This window comes from Symphalangus syndactylus, chromosome 15, assembly GCF_028878055.3.
Source record: "Symphalangus syndactylus isolate Jambi chromosome 15, NHGRI_mSymSyn1-v2.1_pri, whole genome shotgun sequence".
Classification (NCBI taxonomy): domain Eukaryota; kingdom Metazoa; phylum Chordata; class Mammalia; order Primates; family Hylobatidae; genus Symphalangus; species Symphalangus syndactylus.
The window spans coordinates 97,564,203-97,583,144 of record NC_072437.2 but is presented as its reverse complement, the minus strand read 5'-3'; the positions used below and the strand labels follow the sequence as shown (position 1 = coordinate 97,583,144).

General features: G+C 37.6%; 1 protein-coding gene across 8 annotated transcripts in view; it reads right to left on the bottom strand.

Annotated features, from left to right (window-relative positions):
- The window catches only part of BRCA2 (BRCA2 DNA repair associated), an 85,387-nt gene that overhangs the window by 65,417 nt on the left and 1,028 nt on the right, over nt 1-18,942 (bottom strand). For all 8 annotated transcript variants that reach the window (XR_010116096.1, XM_055244877.2, XM_055244878.2 and 5 more), the window contains exons 2-10: nt 18,407-18,512; nt 15,619-15,864; nt 8,783-8,891; nt 7,829-7,878; nt 7,698-7,738; nt 7,371-7,485; nt 4,475-4,524; nt 2,954-3,065; nt 584-1,699 (exon numbers count right to left, since the gene is read on the bottom strand). Coding sequence is in view for 7 of the 8 variants with exons in the window: in XM_055244877.2 (XP_055100852.1) it covers nt 584-1,699; nt 2,954-3,065; nt 4,475-4,524; nt 7,371-7,485; nt 7,698-7,738; nt 7,829-7,878; nt 8,783-8,891; nt 15,619-15,864; nt 18,407-18,473 (1,906 nt within the window). In the remaining variant the exon portion in view is untranslated. The remainder of the gene's footprint in view (nt 1-583; nt 1,700-2,953; nt 3,066-4,474; nt 4,525-7,370; nt 7,486-7,697; nt 7,739-7,828; nt 7,879-8,782; nt 8,892-15,618; nt 15,865-18,406; nt 18,513-18,942) is intronic.

Here is an 18,942-nt window from a genome sequence, read left to right as displayed (position 1 = left end):
GCAGCCATAAAAAGGAACAAGATCATGTCCTTTGCAGGGACATAGATGGAACTGGAAGCCATTATTCTAAGCAAACTAATGCAGGAACAGAAAACTAAACATCACATGTTCTCACTCATAAGTGGGAGCTGAACAATGAGAACACACGGACACAAGGAGGGGAACAACACACATTAGGGTCTGTCAGGAGGTGGGGGTGTGTGGGAGGAAGGAGAGCACCAAGAAAAATAGCTAATGCATGCTGGGCTTAATAGTTAGGTGAAGGGTTGACAGGTGCAGCAAACCAACATGGCACACGTTTACCTATGTAACAAACCTGCACGTCCTGCACATGTACCCTGGAACTTAAAATAAAACTGTCTCAAGAGTGATGGATATACACAAACTATGCAAACTTATCTACCATGTTTGAGTGACCTGATTCTAAACATCGGTAATTAAAGACCTAAACAATAATGCACATAGATGATGCCTAAGATTAAATATAAGATATGAAGATTTTAAAATGCACAAAAAAACACATAAGGAATCATCATCTATAAAACTATACGTACTATCTACAAAAAAAAAAAAAAAGAGGTACCTGAATCAGCATTTGCAAATGTAAGTGGTGCTTCAAAAGCATTTGCTTCAAATTGGGCTGAATGGCTAATTAGTTCTGATTTTTGGTCTTTCGGTATTTTTTTTCCTTGATAACATGTTTCATCATGTATAGCATAAATAAACTTATTTGTTTTCTTTTTCAAAGTGGATATTAAACCTGCATTCTTCGAAGCTACAGAAGTCTGTGTGGTGGTGGCTGGCCAGCTTCCATTATCAATTGAATTTGGACATAAGGAGTCCTCCTTCCGTGAGCCAACAGTATGCATTTCCAGTCTACTTTCAGAGGCTTCAGTTTCTTTTTCAAAGTTTGGATCAGTCATATGATCTGAAAAACTTGCGTTGAAAGTCTCTTTAGGTGATTCTCTTATTCTGAATATAGACTTTTTGATACCCTGAAATGAAGAAGCCACTGGAGAACTTCCAGATATTGCCTGCTTTACTGCAAGAATGCAGTCTCTATGAGATTCAAGATGCTTCTCTTCATGTCTCTTATTTACCACTGTTTCCTCATTTAATGGCTTCTCTGATTTTGGTAGGCTAGAAATATGTGGCAAAGAATTCTCTGAAGTAAGAAAATCTTTCTTTCTTTCGTTCTCTGTGTCTAATAGGTCTTTTTCTGAAATATTTTGGTCACAAGAAGAAATATGCAATAGGGGTATTTTCTCCATCTGGGTTCCATTTAGACCTGAAAGGGTTAGTTGAGACCATTCACAGGCCAAAGATGGTACAACTTCCTTGGAGATTTTGTCACTTCCACTCTCAAAGGTCTTCTGATTTGCTACATTTGAATCTAATGGATCAGTATCATTTGATTGCACTTCAGATACAAATGAGTATTTTTCTTTCACTTGGTTTTTAGATTTTTCACATTCATCAGCGTTTGCTTCACGGAAAATTTTTTTCCTAGTCTTGCTAGTTCTTACTTTTTGTAGATTTCTTGTTCTATATTTAGGAAAACATAATGAAAAACTATCTTCTTCAGAGGTATCTACAACTGTTTCATATAATTCATCTTCTAGGACATTTGGCATTGACTTTCCAATGTGGTCTTTGCAGCTATTTACTTTAAATGAATTCCCTAATGTTTTTCCAAATCCTGTTAAAGTATAAAACAGAAGCACATTAACAATTTATAAGCCATATAATTTATATTATTATCACAACCTTTCTCATAGAAACAGTATATGTAGAATATTCTAAATATTGCATGTCAGTATTTAAAGGGTTATTCTGAGTACTTGGCATTTTATTTTTTGGCTAGTCACTCCTTCTCCTGTTCTTCTAGTAAAGCCTGATTCCCCTGATTCCAAGGAACCTAAAGCCTTTTATCCATACAACAATCCCTAAAAATCTTTCTTTAGCAGTTCTACACAATTAAAACTCACCTAATCTTACCATATATACAATTAAATATTCTAAGACCTATCAAAACAGATGTTCCAAATCAATTTTGTGGCACTATAACAAGGGTAAATCTGATTTTACATATGCATATACATACGTACATGATACCACACAGACAAAAACAGGTATCAAATCCTACACAGTTATACAGACATACACACATACTAAGAAAAATGCAATATTCCATGACCTGATTAGGTAAACTATGGTATATCTAAACCACATTTACTTTCTAATTAGAAAAAAAAAGCTCAGATTTTGTTAATTATATATCTTATTGTCTCTGAAAATTTTCAATAGGCTTTGTTTTTGTGTCACAACCACATATTGAATAGTACTGTCTTATACAGTATTTAAATACTGTCATCGAAATCAAATTAGTTTCTCTTTTTTTCCATTGACACAGGGTCTCACTCTGTCACCCAGGTGGGAGTGCAGTGGCACAAACACAGCTCACTGCAACCTTGACCTCCTGGGCTTAAGCGATCCTCCCACCTCAGCCTCCTGAGTAGCTGGGATCACAGGCACATCAAGTTAGTTTCTACTCTCAATACTTTGAGATAAAACACTACTTCAGTAGTCAAGAAAGGAAAAGTAACGTATTTTCTCTTTAAGAAAAGAGGAGCAATCCTTCAATGGTGCCAATTAAAAATAGTAGTTCAGGCTGGGCACGGTGGCTCACACCCATTTGAGACAGCCTGGCCAACATAGTGAAACGCCATCTCTACTAAAAATACAAAAATTAGTTGGGCGTAGTGGTGCATGCTTGTAATCTCAGTTACTTGGGAAGCTGAGGCAGGAGAATTGCTTGAGCACGGGAGGCAGAGGTTGCGGTAAACTGAGATCACGGGTGACAGAGCAAGACTCCATCTCAAAAAAAAACAAAAAACAAAAAACAAAAAACGACAACAAAAAAACGTGTAGTTCAACTAAACAGAGGACTTACCATGACTTGTAGCTTCTCTTTGATTTGTGTTTTGACTGTCTGTCACAGAAGGGATAAATCTATCATTTTTCTTCAGACTTTCATCATGGTTAGAAAAATAGCTTTTCACATTCTGTAAAAATTATAGTTTAAAATCACTAGTATAAAAACTCTCAATGCACATATAGTAGTAGTCCCCCCTTATCCATGGTTTCACTTGTGGTAATTTCAGTTACCTGCAATCAACTTAGGTCCAAAAATTTTTAATGGAAAATTCCAGAAGTAAGCAATTAATAAGTTTTAAATTGTGTGCCATCCTGAGTAGTGTGATGAAATCTTGCACCATTAGGATGTGGAAATCTTAGGAAAGGAAAATGGAAATGGAGAAAAAAAACTTGCACCATCTTGCTCCATCCCACTTGGGACATGAATCATCCCTTTGTCCAGCGTATCCAGGCTGTATATGGTACCCACCTATTAGTCACTTAGTAGTTGTTTTGGTTATCAGATCGGCTATTGTGGTACCACAGCGCTTGTGTTCAAGTCACCCTATTTTACTTAACAATGGCCCCAAAGCACAAGTATAATGATGCTGGCAATTCAAATATGCCAAAAAGAAGCCATAAAGTGCTTCCTTTAATTGAAACAGTGAAAGTTCTTGACTTAAGGAAAGGAAAAAAATTGTACTGTGAAATCTATGGTAAGAACAAATCTGTGAGATCGTGAAGGAGAAAGACATATGAGCTGGTTTTGCTGTCACACCTCAAACTGCAAAAGTTATGGCCACACAGTGCACCATAGAAATAGAAAAGGTATTACATTTGTGGGTAGAAAACATGAACAGATTGTTTTGATTGACAGCTACACATTATGCCAGAAAGCATAAAGCCTAAACGAAAACTTCAGCAAGGGATCCCCTGAAATGAATGACACCAAGCCATTTACTGCAAGTAAGGGATGGTTACACAGATTCAAGAACAGGTTTGGACTGAAAAATATAAAAATTACTGGAGAGGCCACATCTGCTGATGAAGCTGCTGCCACATGAGTACAGAACAATAAGATATTTTGAGACAGAGAGACAACGTTCACATAACTTTTATTACGGTACTTTGTTATGATTGTTCTATTTTATTATTAGTTCTTGTTAATCTCTTACTGTGCCTAATTTATGAATTAAACTTTATCACAGGGTATGTGCTTATAGGAAAAAAGATTATAGGTATATATATATAAATACTACACATTTTTAACATACATATAGGGTTCGGTACTATCTCAGGTTTCAAGCATTCACTGGGGGATATTGGAAATGTATACCCCATGAATAGGGGACTACTGTATATATTGTATATATGCAACTTAGACAGCAGAGTTTCACAGGAAGTTAAAATCACATATAGGATCAGGTTTAGAGACTTTCTCAAAGGCTTAGATAAATTACAGATTAGGAAATTAAAAATGTAAGATAAATAATTTAACAAGGCATTCCAAAATTGTTAGCAATTTCAACAGTCTAATCAATTTGTCATATTTACTTACAGCAGTAGTATCATGAGGAAATACAGTTTCAGATGCTTCCTCATTTCTAACTGTAAGATAAAAATTTATGTGTATTGTATATTATCACTAGAATGCAAAAACTTTATTTTTTGTCAGACATCAAAAAGCACATCTACTATTTGATTACATGACACATTTGAAACAAAATGAACTGATTCAAGTACTCGAGTATAGTAATTAGAAAGGTCAATTCGCACAGTGAATAAACTATACTTACTTCCTTAGTACTACTCACAAGGTGGTAAGATATGGCTTGGTGATCATTACTTTATGGTAATACTGTCCACAATGAGTTGGAAAATCAGATGATGTTGTGAGGTTATGACTTAAAAGCTAAAGCTTGGAGACTTTAGCATTCATTTAGACAATACTACAGCCTAAAGGCATACTGTATGTTAAACACATCTTTTCAAAATGATTTTATCCATATTATTTCATCTAAGCAACAGAATAGGGTTAACTTACTCCCAGCTAAAGAGGAATCAAAACAGAATGTCATTTTGCTAGAATAAACAAAATGTAATACTGGTTTGGGAATAAATTAAGCTCGGGCTTTGAGTACAACCTAGTTTTTTAAATACACACACACATACACTTTATGACTGCACACACACATGGGCACACAAAGGTTAAGTAAAAAAGTTTTACAAAACAAACTTTACTGTGTGCAGGACTTCTGGATAAAATACAGGACACCTCATTAAATTTGAATTTCAGATAAACAATGAATTTTTTTAGTGTTAAGTATGTCTCAAAATTATTCATTGTTTACCTGAAGTCCAAATTTAACTAGATATACTGTATTTTTTATTTTCTAAACCCTAACTACATGTGATGTACTCAGAATTTTCATTTCATTTAAAAAGAGCACATATGACTCACAAAATAAGTTTCACAACTATGAATAGGTCATAATCTGCAATTTGAGAAACAATGATCTGGCCCAGTATCTTCTTTGAAAAAAAAATGTGGCTGAGACAGACGGATCACTTGAGGTCAGTAGTTCGAGACCACCCTGGCCAACCTGGTGAAACCACCTCTCCACTAAAAATACAAAAATTAGTCAGGCGTGGTGGTGGGTGCCTGTAATCCCAGCTACTCGGGAGTCTAAGGCAGAAGAATTGCTTGAACTTAGAAGGCAGAGGTTGCTGTGAGCCGAGTTGGTGCCACTGCACTCCAGCCTGGGCAACAGAGTGAGACTCCGCCTCAAAAAAAAAAAAAAAAAAAAAAAAAGAAAAGAATGTTGGTGAATATTTACTTTTTTTCCCATTATTATCCAATCTTTCGTGCTTTGCCTATAAACTGTGATGTGTTTGTTTAGATGAACTTCCAAATACTTGTTTGTACTACAATCACATTTATTTAGACATTTCTTTAAACTCGTATGTTCATTATCTCATAAAAATAAAAAAGAATGATCACAGGTGGGTGTGGTGGCTGCTTGAGCCCAGGAATTTGACACAAGTGTGGGCAACATGGCGGGACCCATCTCTACAAAAAATATAAAAAAAATTAGCCAGGACTGGTAGTACACTGGTGGCACGGTACCTATAGTCCCAGATACTTGGAAGGCTAAGAGGTAGAAAGATTAATTGAGCCTGGGAGGTTGAGGCTGCAGTGAACTGAGACTGTGTCACTGCACTCCAGCCTGGGCAACAGAGAAGAACCTTGTCTCAGTTAAAAAAAAAAAAAAAAAAAGTCACAACTTTTCAAATACTAAGTCATGATTAGCCAAATCTCAGCTACTCAGAGATTTTTAAGTAGTTTTATAACAGGATTTATTATTTTATTTTATTTTTATTTTTTTGAGACAGCGTCTTGCTCTGTCGCCCAGGCTGGAGTGCAGTGGCACGATCTCAGATCACTGCAAGCTCTGCCTCCCAGGTTCACGCCATTCTCCTGCCTCAGCCTCCTGAGTAGCTGAGACTACAGGTGTCTGCCACCACACCCAACTAATTTTTTCTATTTTTAGTAGAGACAGGGTTTCACCATGTTAGCCAGGATGGTCTCGATCTCCTGACCTTGTGATCCTCCCACCTCAGCCTCCCTGTCACCCAGGCTGGAGTGCAGTGGCACAATCTCGGCTCACTACAACCTCTGCCTCCCAGTTTCAAGCAATTCCCATGCTTCAGCACCCAAGAAGCTGGGATTTACAGGTGTGTGCTACCGCACCTGGCTAATTTTTGTATTTTTAGTAGAGACAGGGTTTCACCACGTTGTACAGGCTGGTCTCAAACTCTTGGCCTCATGTGATCTGCCCTTCTTGGCCTCCCAAAGTGTTGGGATTACAGGCGTGAGCCACTGCAACCAGCCTACAATAGGAAATATTTCTAGATCCTAGTAACAGAAACTATGGTGAGACTGCAAAGAGTTTACAGTTTAATGAATGGATAAATTAAATTTTGCAGTTTATCACATAGTTGTGTAATTACACTTGTGGAATTTAAGACCTCAATTCAGTACTACTGGCAATACAGACCTTAGAACACATTTAAGTAGAGAAAACAAAAGCTTATTTAATGCTGCTTTAATGCCCTGATTACCACAATCATTTGCAAAAAAAATTCAGTCACACCAAATACTGCCTCTTAAATGCTTATATGGGCCAGTAAAGGAATATTTGTGAGCTATTCTACATTAATCACATCATACTAAAACATAATGCTTGACACCGGTGGACAGACTACCACTTAATGTATTTGTATTTATCCCAATCTACACTTAATAGAATAAAATTATTGTCAATTACTAACACACTTATCAAAGACATTATCTAATATTTTCTTTTCATATTTTCTTTTTAACAGAAGTATTAGAGATGACAATTATCAACCTCATCTGCTCTTTCTTGTAAATACACATTTGCTATTATTACCTATGAGCACAGTAGAACTAAGGGTGGGTGGTGTAGCTAAGGAACTTGACCAAGACATATCAGAATCCACCTCAGCTCCTAGACTTTCAGAAATATGTTTTGGTGTCTGACGACCCTGGGAGGAAAGAAAATAGTTTTTTTATAGAAATGCCCTGATCATTAAGGATATTATTTTTTCATTCACTCTTTATTTCACTTATCGTTTACCGAATGCCTATATGAGGCAGAATGCTAGGTACAGATTTGTAAATCTCAGGGCAAAGGTATAACGCTATTGTCAAATTCTCAATTACTAAGTCATAAAAATAAACCAGGTAGAATATTTACCTTCACAAACTTTGGTGTATGAAACAAACTCCCACATACGACTGGGGGTAAAAAAGGGGAAAATTGTTAAGTTTTATTTTTATTAACATTTCTAGTATTCTAAGAATAAAAAGCATTGTTTTTAATCATACCTGACTTATCTCTTTGTGGTGTTACATGTGTACACTGTAGAACAACAGGACTAAAATAAAACAAAGCAAATCCCTTAGGTTATTTTAAAAAACTGGCAAAAACTAGTTTATCTTATTTTTAAAAGAAGATTCTCATTCATATAAATTGTTGGAATACTACTTTTAGATATTTTATTTTACATTTTAAAAAGTAAATCTCTCATGAAGCATTAAGTAATCACCAAGGTTTAAAATGCCAACATATATGTACTCACAAATTTCAGCTGCTGGAAACTGTATATTTTAAACTCAAAAATTTTGTAAACTAGGCTGGGCACAGTGGTTCACGCCTGTAATCCCAGCACTCTGTGAGGCTGAGGCGGGTGGATCACAAGGTCAGGAGATTGAGACCATCCTGGCTAACACAGTGAAACCCCGTCTCTACTAAAAATACAAAAAATTAGCTGGGCATGGTGGCAGGTGCCTGTAGTCTCAGCTACTTGGGAGGCTGAGGCAGGAGAATGGCATGAACCCGGGAGGCGGAGCTTGCAGTGAGCCGAGATCGCGCCACTGCACTCCAGCCTAGGTGACAGAGAGAGACTCTGTCTCAAAAAAAAAAAAAAAAAAAATTTGTAAAGTAAATCATATTCTCTCCAAAGATGAAAACTACGCAATTTATTTTAAATTGATAATTCAAGGACTGACTGTTTTTCACCACTGTTATTTTTGTTACTTAAAAAAAAACACAGAATATACAGAAAACCAGCCAATTCAACATCACAAGAACAACAACTTATATGTTTCTAATGTAAAAACTATTCTATTAAAGGACTCAGCCTAAAAGATTATTTAAAAATGTAAGATCTTCCACCAGGCTCTTAGCCAAAATATTAGCATAAAAATCAGATTCATCTTTATAAAACAAATATATGTAGGAAAATGTTTCATTTAAATATTTTAATAGCTTCATCATACCTTTCACTAAGACAAGAATTTAGAAGTGGACAGGAAACATCGTCTGCTTGATCCATTTTAGTTTTCACTGTGCGAAGACTTTTATGTCTACTATTGGGAACATTCCTTCCTGAAACAGTACAATAATTCAGTGAGAATGTATATACTCTGGATTATAAATTTTCAATCTTTGGAAGTGTTTAAAAACAAAAAGTCTCCTCTTTACTGGGAATGAGAATGTATAGGGAGTTGTAAGAAGAGGTTTTTCAGTTTGCTGATTACCCTCCAAAAAGGATGTCCCCAGCACAGTGGCTTATAATCCAAGGGCTTTGGGAGGCTGAGGTGGGAGGATTGCTTGAGGCAGGAGTTCAACACCTGCCTGAGCAACAGAGTGAGACTGCCTCTACAAAGAAAAAGCTGGGTGTGGTGATATGCCTGTAGTCCTAGCTACTTGAGAGGCTGAGGTGGGAGGATCACTTGAGCCCAGGAGCTTGAGCTATGATCATGCCACTGTACTCCGGCTGGGAAAAGGGCAACATCTTGTCGCTTTAAACAAAAAAAGAAAAGAAAGAGAAAAAAGGAGTAAGGGAAGACATTTATTGAAAGCCTACCAATGTACCAGATCTGACCATATCACTTCTGCTGAAAACCTTTCAAGATCTTACTTTTTAAGATCAAGTCAAACTCCATAGTATGAAGGCCTTTCACAATTTACTTAATTTCTTCATTTTTAATTTTTGTGGGTACATAAGAAATACATATATTTATGTGACAATTTACTTAATTTTTATGATGCCGTTCTTTTACAGTCTACTTTTTAGCCATACCCAACCATTTGCATATCCTGAAATAATGTTTTCTTTAATTTCTAGGACTTTGTATAAGCTATTTCCCCTTCTTTGTTTCTCTTGACCTGGAACAACTCTTTCAGGCTTCCATTTAAAAACTACCTCCTCCAAAAAACTTTAGTGATCCCTAAGGTGAGATTAAGTGTTTGCCCCTCCTATGTGTTCCCTGAAGAGTTTGATCATACACTGTTCTTTTTCCCCCTACTAGGCTGTGAGCAATCTGAGGTAGAGATTTTGTCTTATTTATCACCGTATCCCTAGCAACTACAAAAATGTCTGGTATATTAGTCACTCCTGAAATATTGACTGGATGAATAAATTGGATATAATTAGACAAAGTGAGTTGCAGACAGTAATACATAATTTCTGTTCTTATTGAACACATCCATTTTCTAAGAATATAATGTTCAGAGTTTCTAAAGCTATAGGTGGTTTTAACAATATGAAATCTGATTTACAGGTTTTCAATATTTCTATTTTCTGTATTAGAGTAGATTATATTTGACTCTCCAGGGCATTAAGTACTCATGTGGTTCCAATAGCTGATGGTAACTACAAATTTGGCGTGGCACCTGAGGCACTTACTATTACTCTTAGAAAATAGTTGCTTTGGTTGGTCCTATAATCTCTAACTTAGCTTTTGGGAAAAATAAGCTCTATCAATGTTACTAAAATAAAGTGAAGACCAAATTTAAAACTATTTGTAGCAGCATAAATAAAATGTCTCATTATATTCTCATTTTTCCAGTTAACATGGACTAGACATAATCATTAATAAAGCAAATGTATGTGTAACTTAAAAACCCCACTTCAACAAAATACAACCTCCTTCTCTAATGAGATTTTTAACTAAAGATACTAAAAAGTAGCTAATTCTTGAAAGAAAATTGACTTTAAAAAGTAAAACAGGCCGGGCGCGGTGGCTCACGCCTGTAATCCCAGCACTTTGGGAGGCCGAGGCAGGTGGATCACGGGGTCAGGAGATCAAGACCATCCTGGCTAACACAGTGAAACCCCATCTCTACTAAAAATACAAAAAAATTAGCCTGGCGTGGTGGTGGGCGCCTGTAGTCCCAGCTACTCAGGAGGCTGAGGCAGGAGAATGGCGTGAACCCAGGAGGCAGAGCTTGCAGTGAGCCGAGATCACGCCACTGCACTCCAGCCTGGGCGACAAAGCGAGACCCCGTCTCAAAAAAAAAAAAAAAAAAAAAAAAAAATTAAATAAAACAAACAATGAGGTACCACTACACACTTATTAGAATGGCTAGAATTCAAAACACTGACATACCAAATGCTGGTAAGGATGTAAGAAACAAGAACTCTTATTCACTGCTGGTAGGAATACAAAACGCAACAGCTACTTTGGAAGAAAGCTTGTAGTTTCTCATAAAACTAAACATACTCTTACTATATGATCCCACAATCGTGCTCTTTGGTGTGAACCAAAATGAGTTGAAAATATGTTCACATAAAAACCTGTATGTGAATATTTATACCTGCTTTATTCATAATTGCCAAAATTTGGAAGCAACCAAGATGTCCTTCAATAGATGAATGGATAAACAAGCTGTGGTACATCAATACGATGGAATATTATTCAGCATGAAATCATTAAAAGACATGGAAGAACCTTAAACACATATTGCTGTTAGGAACAGGCCCCCAAATCTGGCCATAAACTGGCCCCAAAAATGGCCATAAACAAAACCTCTGCAGCACTGTGACATGTTCGTGATGGCCATGACACCCACGCGGAAGATTGTGGGTTTACCGGAATGAGGGCAAGGAACACCTGGCCCACCCAGGGCGGAAAACCGCTTAAAGGCGTTCTTAAACCACAAACGTTATCATGAACGATCTGTGCCTTAAGGACATGCTCCTGCTGCAGATAACTAGCCAGACACATCCCTTTACTTCGGCCCATCCCTTTATTTCCCCTAAGGAATACTTTTAGTTAATCTATAATCTATAGAAACAATGCTTATCACTGGCTTGCTGTCAAAACGCTGTGAGACCCCTGATTTCCCACTCCGCACCGCTATATTTCTGTGTGCTTTTTTTTTTTTTTTTTTTTTTTTTTTTTTGAGACAGAGTCTTGCTGTGTCCCCGGGGCTGGAGTGCAGTGGCGCGATCTCAGCTCACTGCAAGCTCCGCCTCCCGGGTTCATGCCATGCTCCTGCCTCAGCCTCCCGAGTAGCTGGGACTACAGGTGCCCGCCAACACGCCCGGCTGTTTTGTATTTTTAGTAGAAACGGGGTTTCACCGTGTTAGCCAAGATGGTCTCGATCTCCTGACCTCGTGATCCGCCCATCTCGGCCTCCCAAAGTGCTGGGATTACAGGCGTGAGCCACCGCGCCCGGCCTTCTGTGTGCCTTTAATTCCTCTAGTGCCGCTGGGTTAGGGTCTCTATGATCGAGCTGGTCTTGACATATTGCTAAGTGAAAGAAGCCAGTCTGAAAATGCTATATTCTGTATGATTCCAACTACATGACATTCTGGAAAAGATAAAACTATACAACAGTAAAAAGATCAGTGGCTGCCAGGGGGCTCAGGAGGAGGGATGGGTGAGCAGGTGGAACTCAGGAGATTTTTAGGGCAGCAAAACTATTCTGTATAATGCCATAATGGTAGATATATGACATTATACAATTTGTCAAAATCCATAGAACCATACAAAGGGTGAACTCTAATGTAAACTAAGGAGTTCAGTTAATAATAACACATCCATTTTAGTTCAACAATGAAAAGAAACCCTGCTATTTAAAAAAAAAAAGTTTAAAAAATGAACTAGGTGAAAAAAAGTTAATTACCAAATAAACATTTCCCAAATAACCTGAGGATCTCATTAATAAGCTGAAGAATGGTAAGAGAAATGTATATGATTAGGCTGGGCAAGGTGGCTCACGCCTGTAATCCCAGCACTTTGGGAGGCTGAGGCGGGTGGATCACGAGGTCAAAAGATCGAGACCATCCTGGCCAACATGGTGAAACCCCATCTCTACTAAAAATACAAAAATTAGCTGGGGGTGGTGGCGCATGCCTATAATCCCAGCTATTCAGGAGGCTGAGGCAGGAGAATCACTTGAATCCGGGAGGCGGAAGTTGCAGTGAGCCGAGATCGTGCCACTGCACTCCAGCTGGGTGACATAGTGAGACTCCGTCTCAAAAAAAAAAAAAAAAAAAAAAAGAGAAATGCATACAATTTAATGCCAAAGGAAGGGCTGCTGAGAGGCAGGAACAGCACAATTCCTCACAAAACTTTAGGAATAATTTAAAAAAATATATATATTACATGTTAGAACTGAACAAAGCAGGTTGAAAAACATAGCCTAAGTCTATTACTTTTCAACACTGAATCTAAAGTAAACTTAAAAGCAAAAGGTCTCAAGAGACTAGTCAGCAGATTTATGTATTATAGGCTTCAAAAAGTTAACTCCTTTGCAGTGAGTTGAGAGTGGCCTTATTAATTCCTTACTATCCTTCCTTGGTTATAGATCAATTCTAGCAGGTTACGATTAAAGAATTAACCATTTGACCTTAGGTATATCTTTCAAGATTCAGCAAAAACTGCTTTATGGGAGCTTTTTCTGACCAACTAGTGAGATGGCTGCTCACTTTTCATGCACTTAGTACCTGCTCTTATATCACATTAGTATATTTATTTTTATGGAAACAACCAAGATGTGCTTACAAGACGTGCTTACAAGACTGAGTACTTAGAGGTCAACGGACATCTTATTCACATTTGTATCCTTAACGCTGAGCAGGTTGCCAGACACAAGTAAGCAGTAAGTATTGTGGAATGGATGACTCCCTTATCCATTTCTATGACTGTTACTACTGTGCTCTAAATATGCTCTGCCCTGTCATTTGTTCCTTTTTTTTGAATCCTCCATATCTAGACTACTGCAGGGTCCTATAGTTTTATCTCCCATATCTACTTTCACTGTTATTACTGTAATTCAGGCACTTGTCTCTATCACCTAGACCATTACATATCCCCTAACTCATCTTCCTACCTCCAGTTTTCCCTTTTTATAGGGATCATTCAGGTAGTTTAAAATGTAGACTTGGGCCGGGCGCGGTGGCTCACGCCTGTAATCCCAGCACTTTGGGAGGCCGAGGTGGGTGGATCACAAGGTCAGGAGCTCGAGACCAGCCTGGCTAACATGGCGAAACCCCGTCTCTACTAAAAATGCAAAAATTAGCCAGGCGTGGTGGCTCATGCCTATAATCCAAGCTACTTGGGAGGCTGAGGCAGGAGAATCGCTTCAACCTGGGAGGCGGAGGTTGTGGTGAGCTGAAGTTGCGCCACTGCACTCCAGCCTGGGCAACAAGAGCGAAACTCTGTCTCAAAAAAAAAAAAAAATGTATACTCATGGGCATCATTTCCAGATATTATAAATTAAGAGATTCATCGTGGGGCCTGGAAGACTCCTTTCAATGAGCAGTCTTGAAGATTCTAATGGCACAGGCATGACATTTTGAAAAATGTTATCTCCAAAGACTGCTGTTTGATCATTAGGCTTTCTAAAGCAAATAATACTAATACTCACTCTACAAATATTTATTGAATCCTATGTATACCATTTGGTATCCAATAACATACATGAAAACATTTGCCCATTACCTATATTCCCTTTGTATATGCACTCCCCATTGCCATGAATTTCTTTCAAAGCATGTATCACACTATAATTGCTTATGTATGTCTCCTTCACTAGAAGCTCAATGAGGGCAGACAGGAAGTATTTCTCAGAAGCAGAAAAAAGCCAAGATCTGAACGATGAGCACACAAATTAGCTAGACAAAAAGTAGGGAAGAAGAAAGTAAGTTGTGGGTAGAGGTAACAATATGTTTAATAAAGGGCCAGAGAGCATGGTGGTTTTGATAACGAAAAGAAATTCAGTAGGAATGAATGGCAAATGAAGATAGGTGAGAGGATGAATATGGCAAGCTGAGCCAAGAGAGTAAATCAAGGGCCGATCACAAAGGAACTTGAAAGCTGTATCAAGTTTAGATTTTGCTGTAAGGACAAAGGGAGGTGATCAAAGGTTTGACACAATAAGTAGCATGATCAAATTTGCATGTGATTTCTCTGCTCAACAACCAACCAAATAAATTCAATTTCTTTAGCTTAGCATTCAATGCCTGCCTTTAGTCTGCCTTTTTGCCTTGTCTATTGGTCCCTTTCATATACAAAACAACCAAAGCCAACCTGAATTACTTGCTATTTTCTGAACAAACTACATATTCTTCCTCATGTTGTTCCCTCTGCCTAGAGCATTATCACTCTACCACATCTTCAAATTTCTTAATCTCACCTATCCTTCAAGGTTCAGCTCAAAGGAATAATTGCCTAACTTTGCCCAATACTATTTGCTCTTTCTTCTGAACTCTCATTATACTTTTTTATATTTTTCTCTTGGCACATACTACATTCAACCCTACACTATACTTTAACTGTGTACTCTTTATTCCGCTTACTAGAGATTAATACTCTGAAGAAAAGGGAAAGTTCATTACTTATGTCAAGTAGGTAATAATTATTTGAATGACTGAATGTATAATCTTATTACATAATTGCTTAGAAACATGCGGCACCTACGCCAGGGAAACTACTCCCAAATCATGATACTTATAGTGTATTGGTAAAATAATCTGTGTCCTCTGTGATAGCCTGCAGAAATACAGTTTAGTTTAATTAACGCCAAAACAAGTCCTAGGTTTTTTTGGTATAAGAAAGACATAATTCAGGAAATCTCAGCTGGCAAATTTATCAAAGGAGGGATGAAAGAGAACATTTACTAAGTACCTACATTATTTAATTTAATCCAAACCTATGAGACATTATTTTCATCGTCTCCATTTTTTGAGTGAGGAAAGTGAGGCCAGAGAGACTGATTTGCCCAGCATGACAAAATTAATGAATGAGCTAAGATTTCAACACAGGTTTGCCTGAATTCTTAGTTTGTAGTTCTCCCCAGTCTACCATATCGCATTACTTACCTAAGTCTAATCTGAATTTATCTAATTCGTTTACAGGAGATCGGTACAGCGGCAGAGTCAGCCCTTGTTCTTTGAATATTATTGGAGTTGAAGCCAGCTGATTATAAGAGGGTTTCCTTTGTGGAGTTTTAAATGGGTTTGGTTCATAATTGTTTTTATGTTCAGATTCTTCTGCAGGTTCAGAATTATAGGGTGGAGCTTCTGAAGAAAGTTCTTCAAACCAATTAAGACTTATTGGTCCTAAATCTATTAAAAAAAAAAAATCCCACCTTAGTTTTAACCAGTGACAGACAAATTTGACCCAGAACAGTTCAAGATCATAAGGAAAAAAATGCTTAAGATCCTGACTATGGATTACTTTCGTTAAGGCATATTAATTAAATAAGATCATTAATCCATTCTCTTGCAAATCTATGGAAAGATGTAACAAGAGTTCATAAAAGTGGCAAGATGGCATTTAACTATATTATTAAAAGCTATATATATTAGCTTTTATTTTCATTTAATTAAATTTTATTTATTTTCTTATTATTCATAGTTCAGAATCAAAAACTACTCACATTAAGAATACATTCCACAGATAAAATTCGGCCAGGTGCGGTGGCTCACGCCTGTAATCCCAACACTTTGGGAGGCTGAGGCGGGCGGATCACGAGGTCAGATCGAGATCAGCCTTGCTAACACATTGAAACCCTGCCTTTACTAAAAATACAAAAAATTAGCTGAGTGTGGTGGCACACGCCTGTAGTCCCAGCTACTCCGGAGGCTGCCACAGGAGAATTACTTGAACCCAGGAGGCGGAGGTTGCAGTAAGCCGAGATCACACCACTGCATTCCAGCCTGGGCAAAAGAGCAAGACTCCATCTCAAAAAAGAAAAAAAAAAAAGAATACGTTCCACAGATAAAATTCAAATAATTCTGAAGAGTACACAAGATGTGGCAAATCTATGGGTATGAAGAACATGTGGACTCTCACATAAAATGGGAATTGTCTCTTAAAGGGAAATGACAAATTTGTATTATGAGCTATCCATCCTCTACCATTACAGTTCAAAACTACTTTCATAATAACACTATGGAATCATTTCCCCTTTTCATGATGTTGACATTTGTATCAACAGTGCAAAGATGACGCTGGGTAAAACTGCTGGCACATTTGCATGAGTTACGGCAGTGGCACCAAACTAATACTAGTAGTCATTATATTCCTTACCACCGAGTGTCCTTGTTAAAAAAAAATAATAATAATAATGCCAGTTTAATGTAAGAATGTCCTAATGAAGCAGTAAAAATTAATTTTAAAGCTCAATGCTTTAGCACTTCTTTTAATAATCTGACAAAATAGGAAGCATACATAAAGCACTTCTGCATATTGAAGTACAATACTGCCTAGAAAAGTACTCGTGTTGAGCTGTGATCTGAACAAGCAATTTTTTCAATGAAAAGTCATTTTTACTTGAAAGAACGGCTGACAGCGTAAGTTATTTCAACTTAAATAATTTGGTAGACATTTTCTCACAAATCAATGAAGTGATCTTGTTGCTGCAAGGAAAACAGAGTTTGTTGCCAGTGACAAAATGTGAACTTTCAAATGAAAATTAGAATTTCCAGTGGCTCATTTCTACCCAATCTTAAAAGACTTTTCTGACATCCATGGTGATATTAATGAATGTGATTTTTAAAATACTGTTTAATGCAATGTATCAATATTTGGAAACTTTGTATAATTCAGAACACTACTATCTTCCAAATAATCACTGCACGATGTTGCGACATGGAAAGACCTATGGTATATCTATTAGATCTTTGAAAAATCTATGCAAAGTACAAGGAAAAATACCAAAAAGTCACTGAAGACTATTAAAATATTTCTTTTTTCAACTGTGAGGTTAATTTTTTTCATGTACTTCTACCAAAGTAACAGATTAGACACAGATAAGTGAATCCAGCTATCTCTATTTAGCCAGACATTAAAGAGAACTGCAAAAATGAAAAACTATTCCACTCATTTGTTTTCAAAGTTATTTTTCCTAAGAATGTTGTGATAATATGCAATGGGTTAGCTTTCATTATTTCTAAATAAGTTAATAACTTTAAATTCTTATTTTTTTTTTTTGAGACAGAGTCACACTATGTGGCCCAGGCTGGAGTGCAGTGGCACCATCTTGGCTCACTGCAACCTCCACCTCCGGGGTTCAAGCGATTCTCCTGCCTCCGCCTCCCGAGTAGCTGGGATTACAGGCACGCACCACCACACCCAGCACATTTTTTGTGTTTTTTAGTAGGGATAGGGTTTCACCATGTTGGCCAGGCTGGTCTCGAACTCCTGGCCTCAGGTGATCCGCCCACCTTGGCCTCCCAAAGTGCTGGGATTACAGGCGTGAGCCACCGCGCCCAGCCTTAAATTCTTAGTTTTAAATTTCTAATATGGTAAGCTACATAAACAAAAGCACTCCGGGGGTCCTAGATCATTTTTAAGAGTATAAGGAGTACTGAAACCAAAAAGTTGGACAACTTCTGCCATAAAGTAACATTAATGCTTCTGATTTGTTAGTAATTCTTCCTACTGCTAGTCAAGGGGCCAGTTTCCTCTTTATCCACTAGAGGTTCTATATTTATCATACGGTTAACCTGCAAACGATGATTACGTTGTTAACTGGATTTATGCACACATAAGGAACAGTTTATGGTTCTAAGCAACACTGTGATGTACTGGGTTTTTAGCAAGCATTTTTTAGAAAACACTTTCTCGGTGTAATTTATAAAGTTATATAAAATTTGTCAATACCTGCTTTGTTGCAGCGTGTCTTAAAAATTTCAAAAAATGTTGGCCTCTCTTTGGATCCAATAGGCATTTTTACGTGCAATATTCCTCCAATGCTTGGTAAATAAGTCTGCAAAACAGAAGACCAAAATGCACTTACACAGGGATGCATTCCTTATTATGTGACCGCGGTAAAAATCAGAAGCGCTGGAAAATTTGTTTGAATTCTAATTCAGTCCCATCTCTTGGAACGATACCAGCTTACTGTGAGGATGGGAACATTTTACAGTTGTGCTGTCCAAACCGGTGCCACTAGCCACATTAAGCACTCGAAACGTGGCTAGTGCGACTAGAAAAGAGGATTTTCATACGATTTAGTTTCAATCACGCTAACCAGTGACGCGTGGCTAGTGGGGACAGAGGGCTCCAGTTAGAGACCAACGCCGCCTGGTAATTCCCATCAGCATGTCTTCGGAATACAGCAATTACCAGGGGCTTAAGTAAGGCAAATACAGCGTGCCCAGCAGCTGTAAAACACTGCCCCAGAACAGCAATATTCC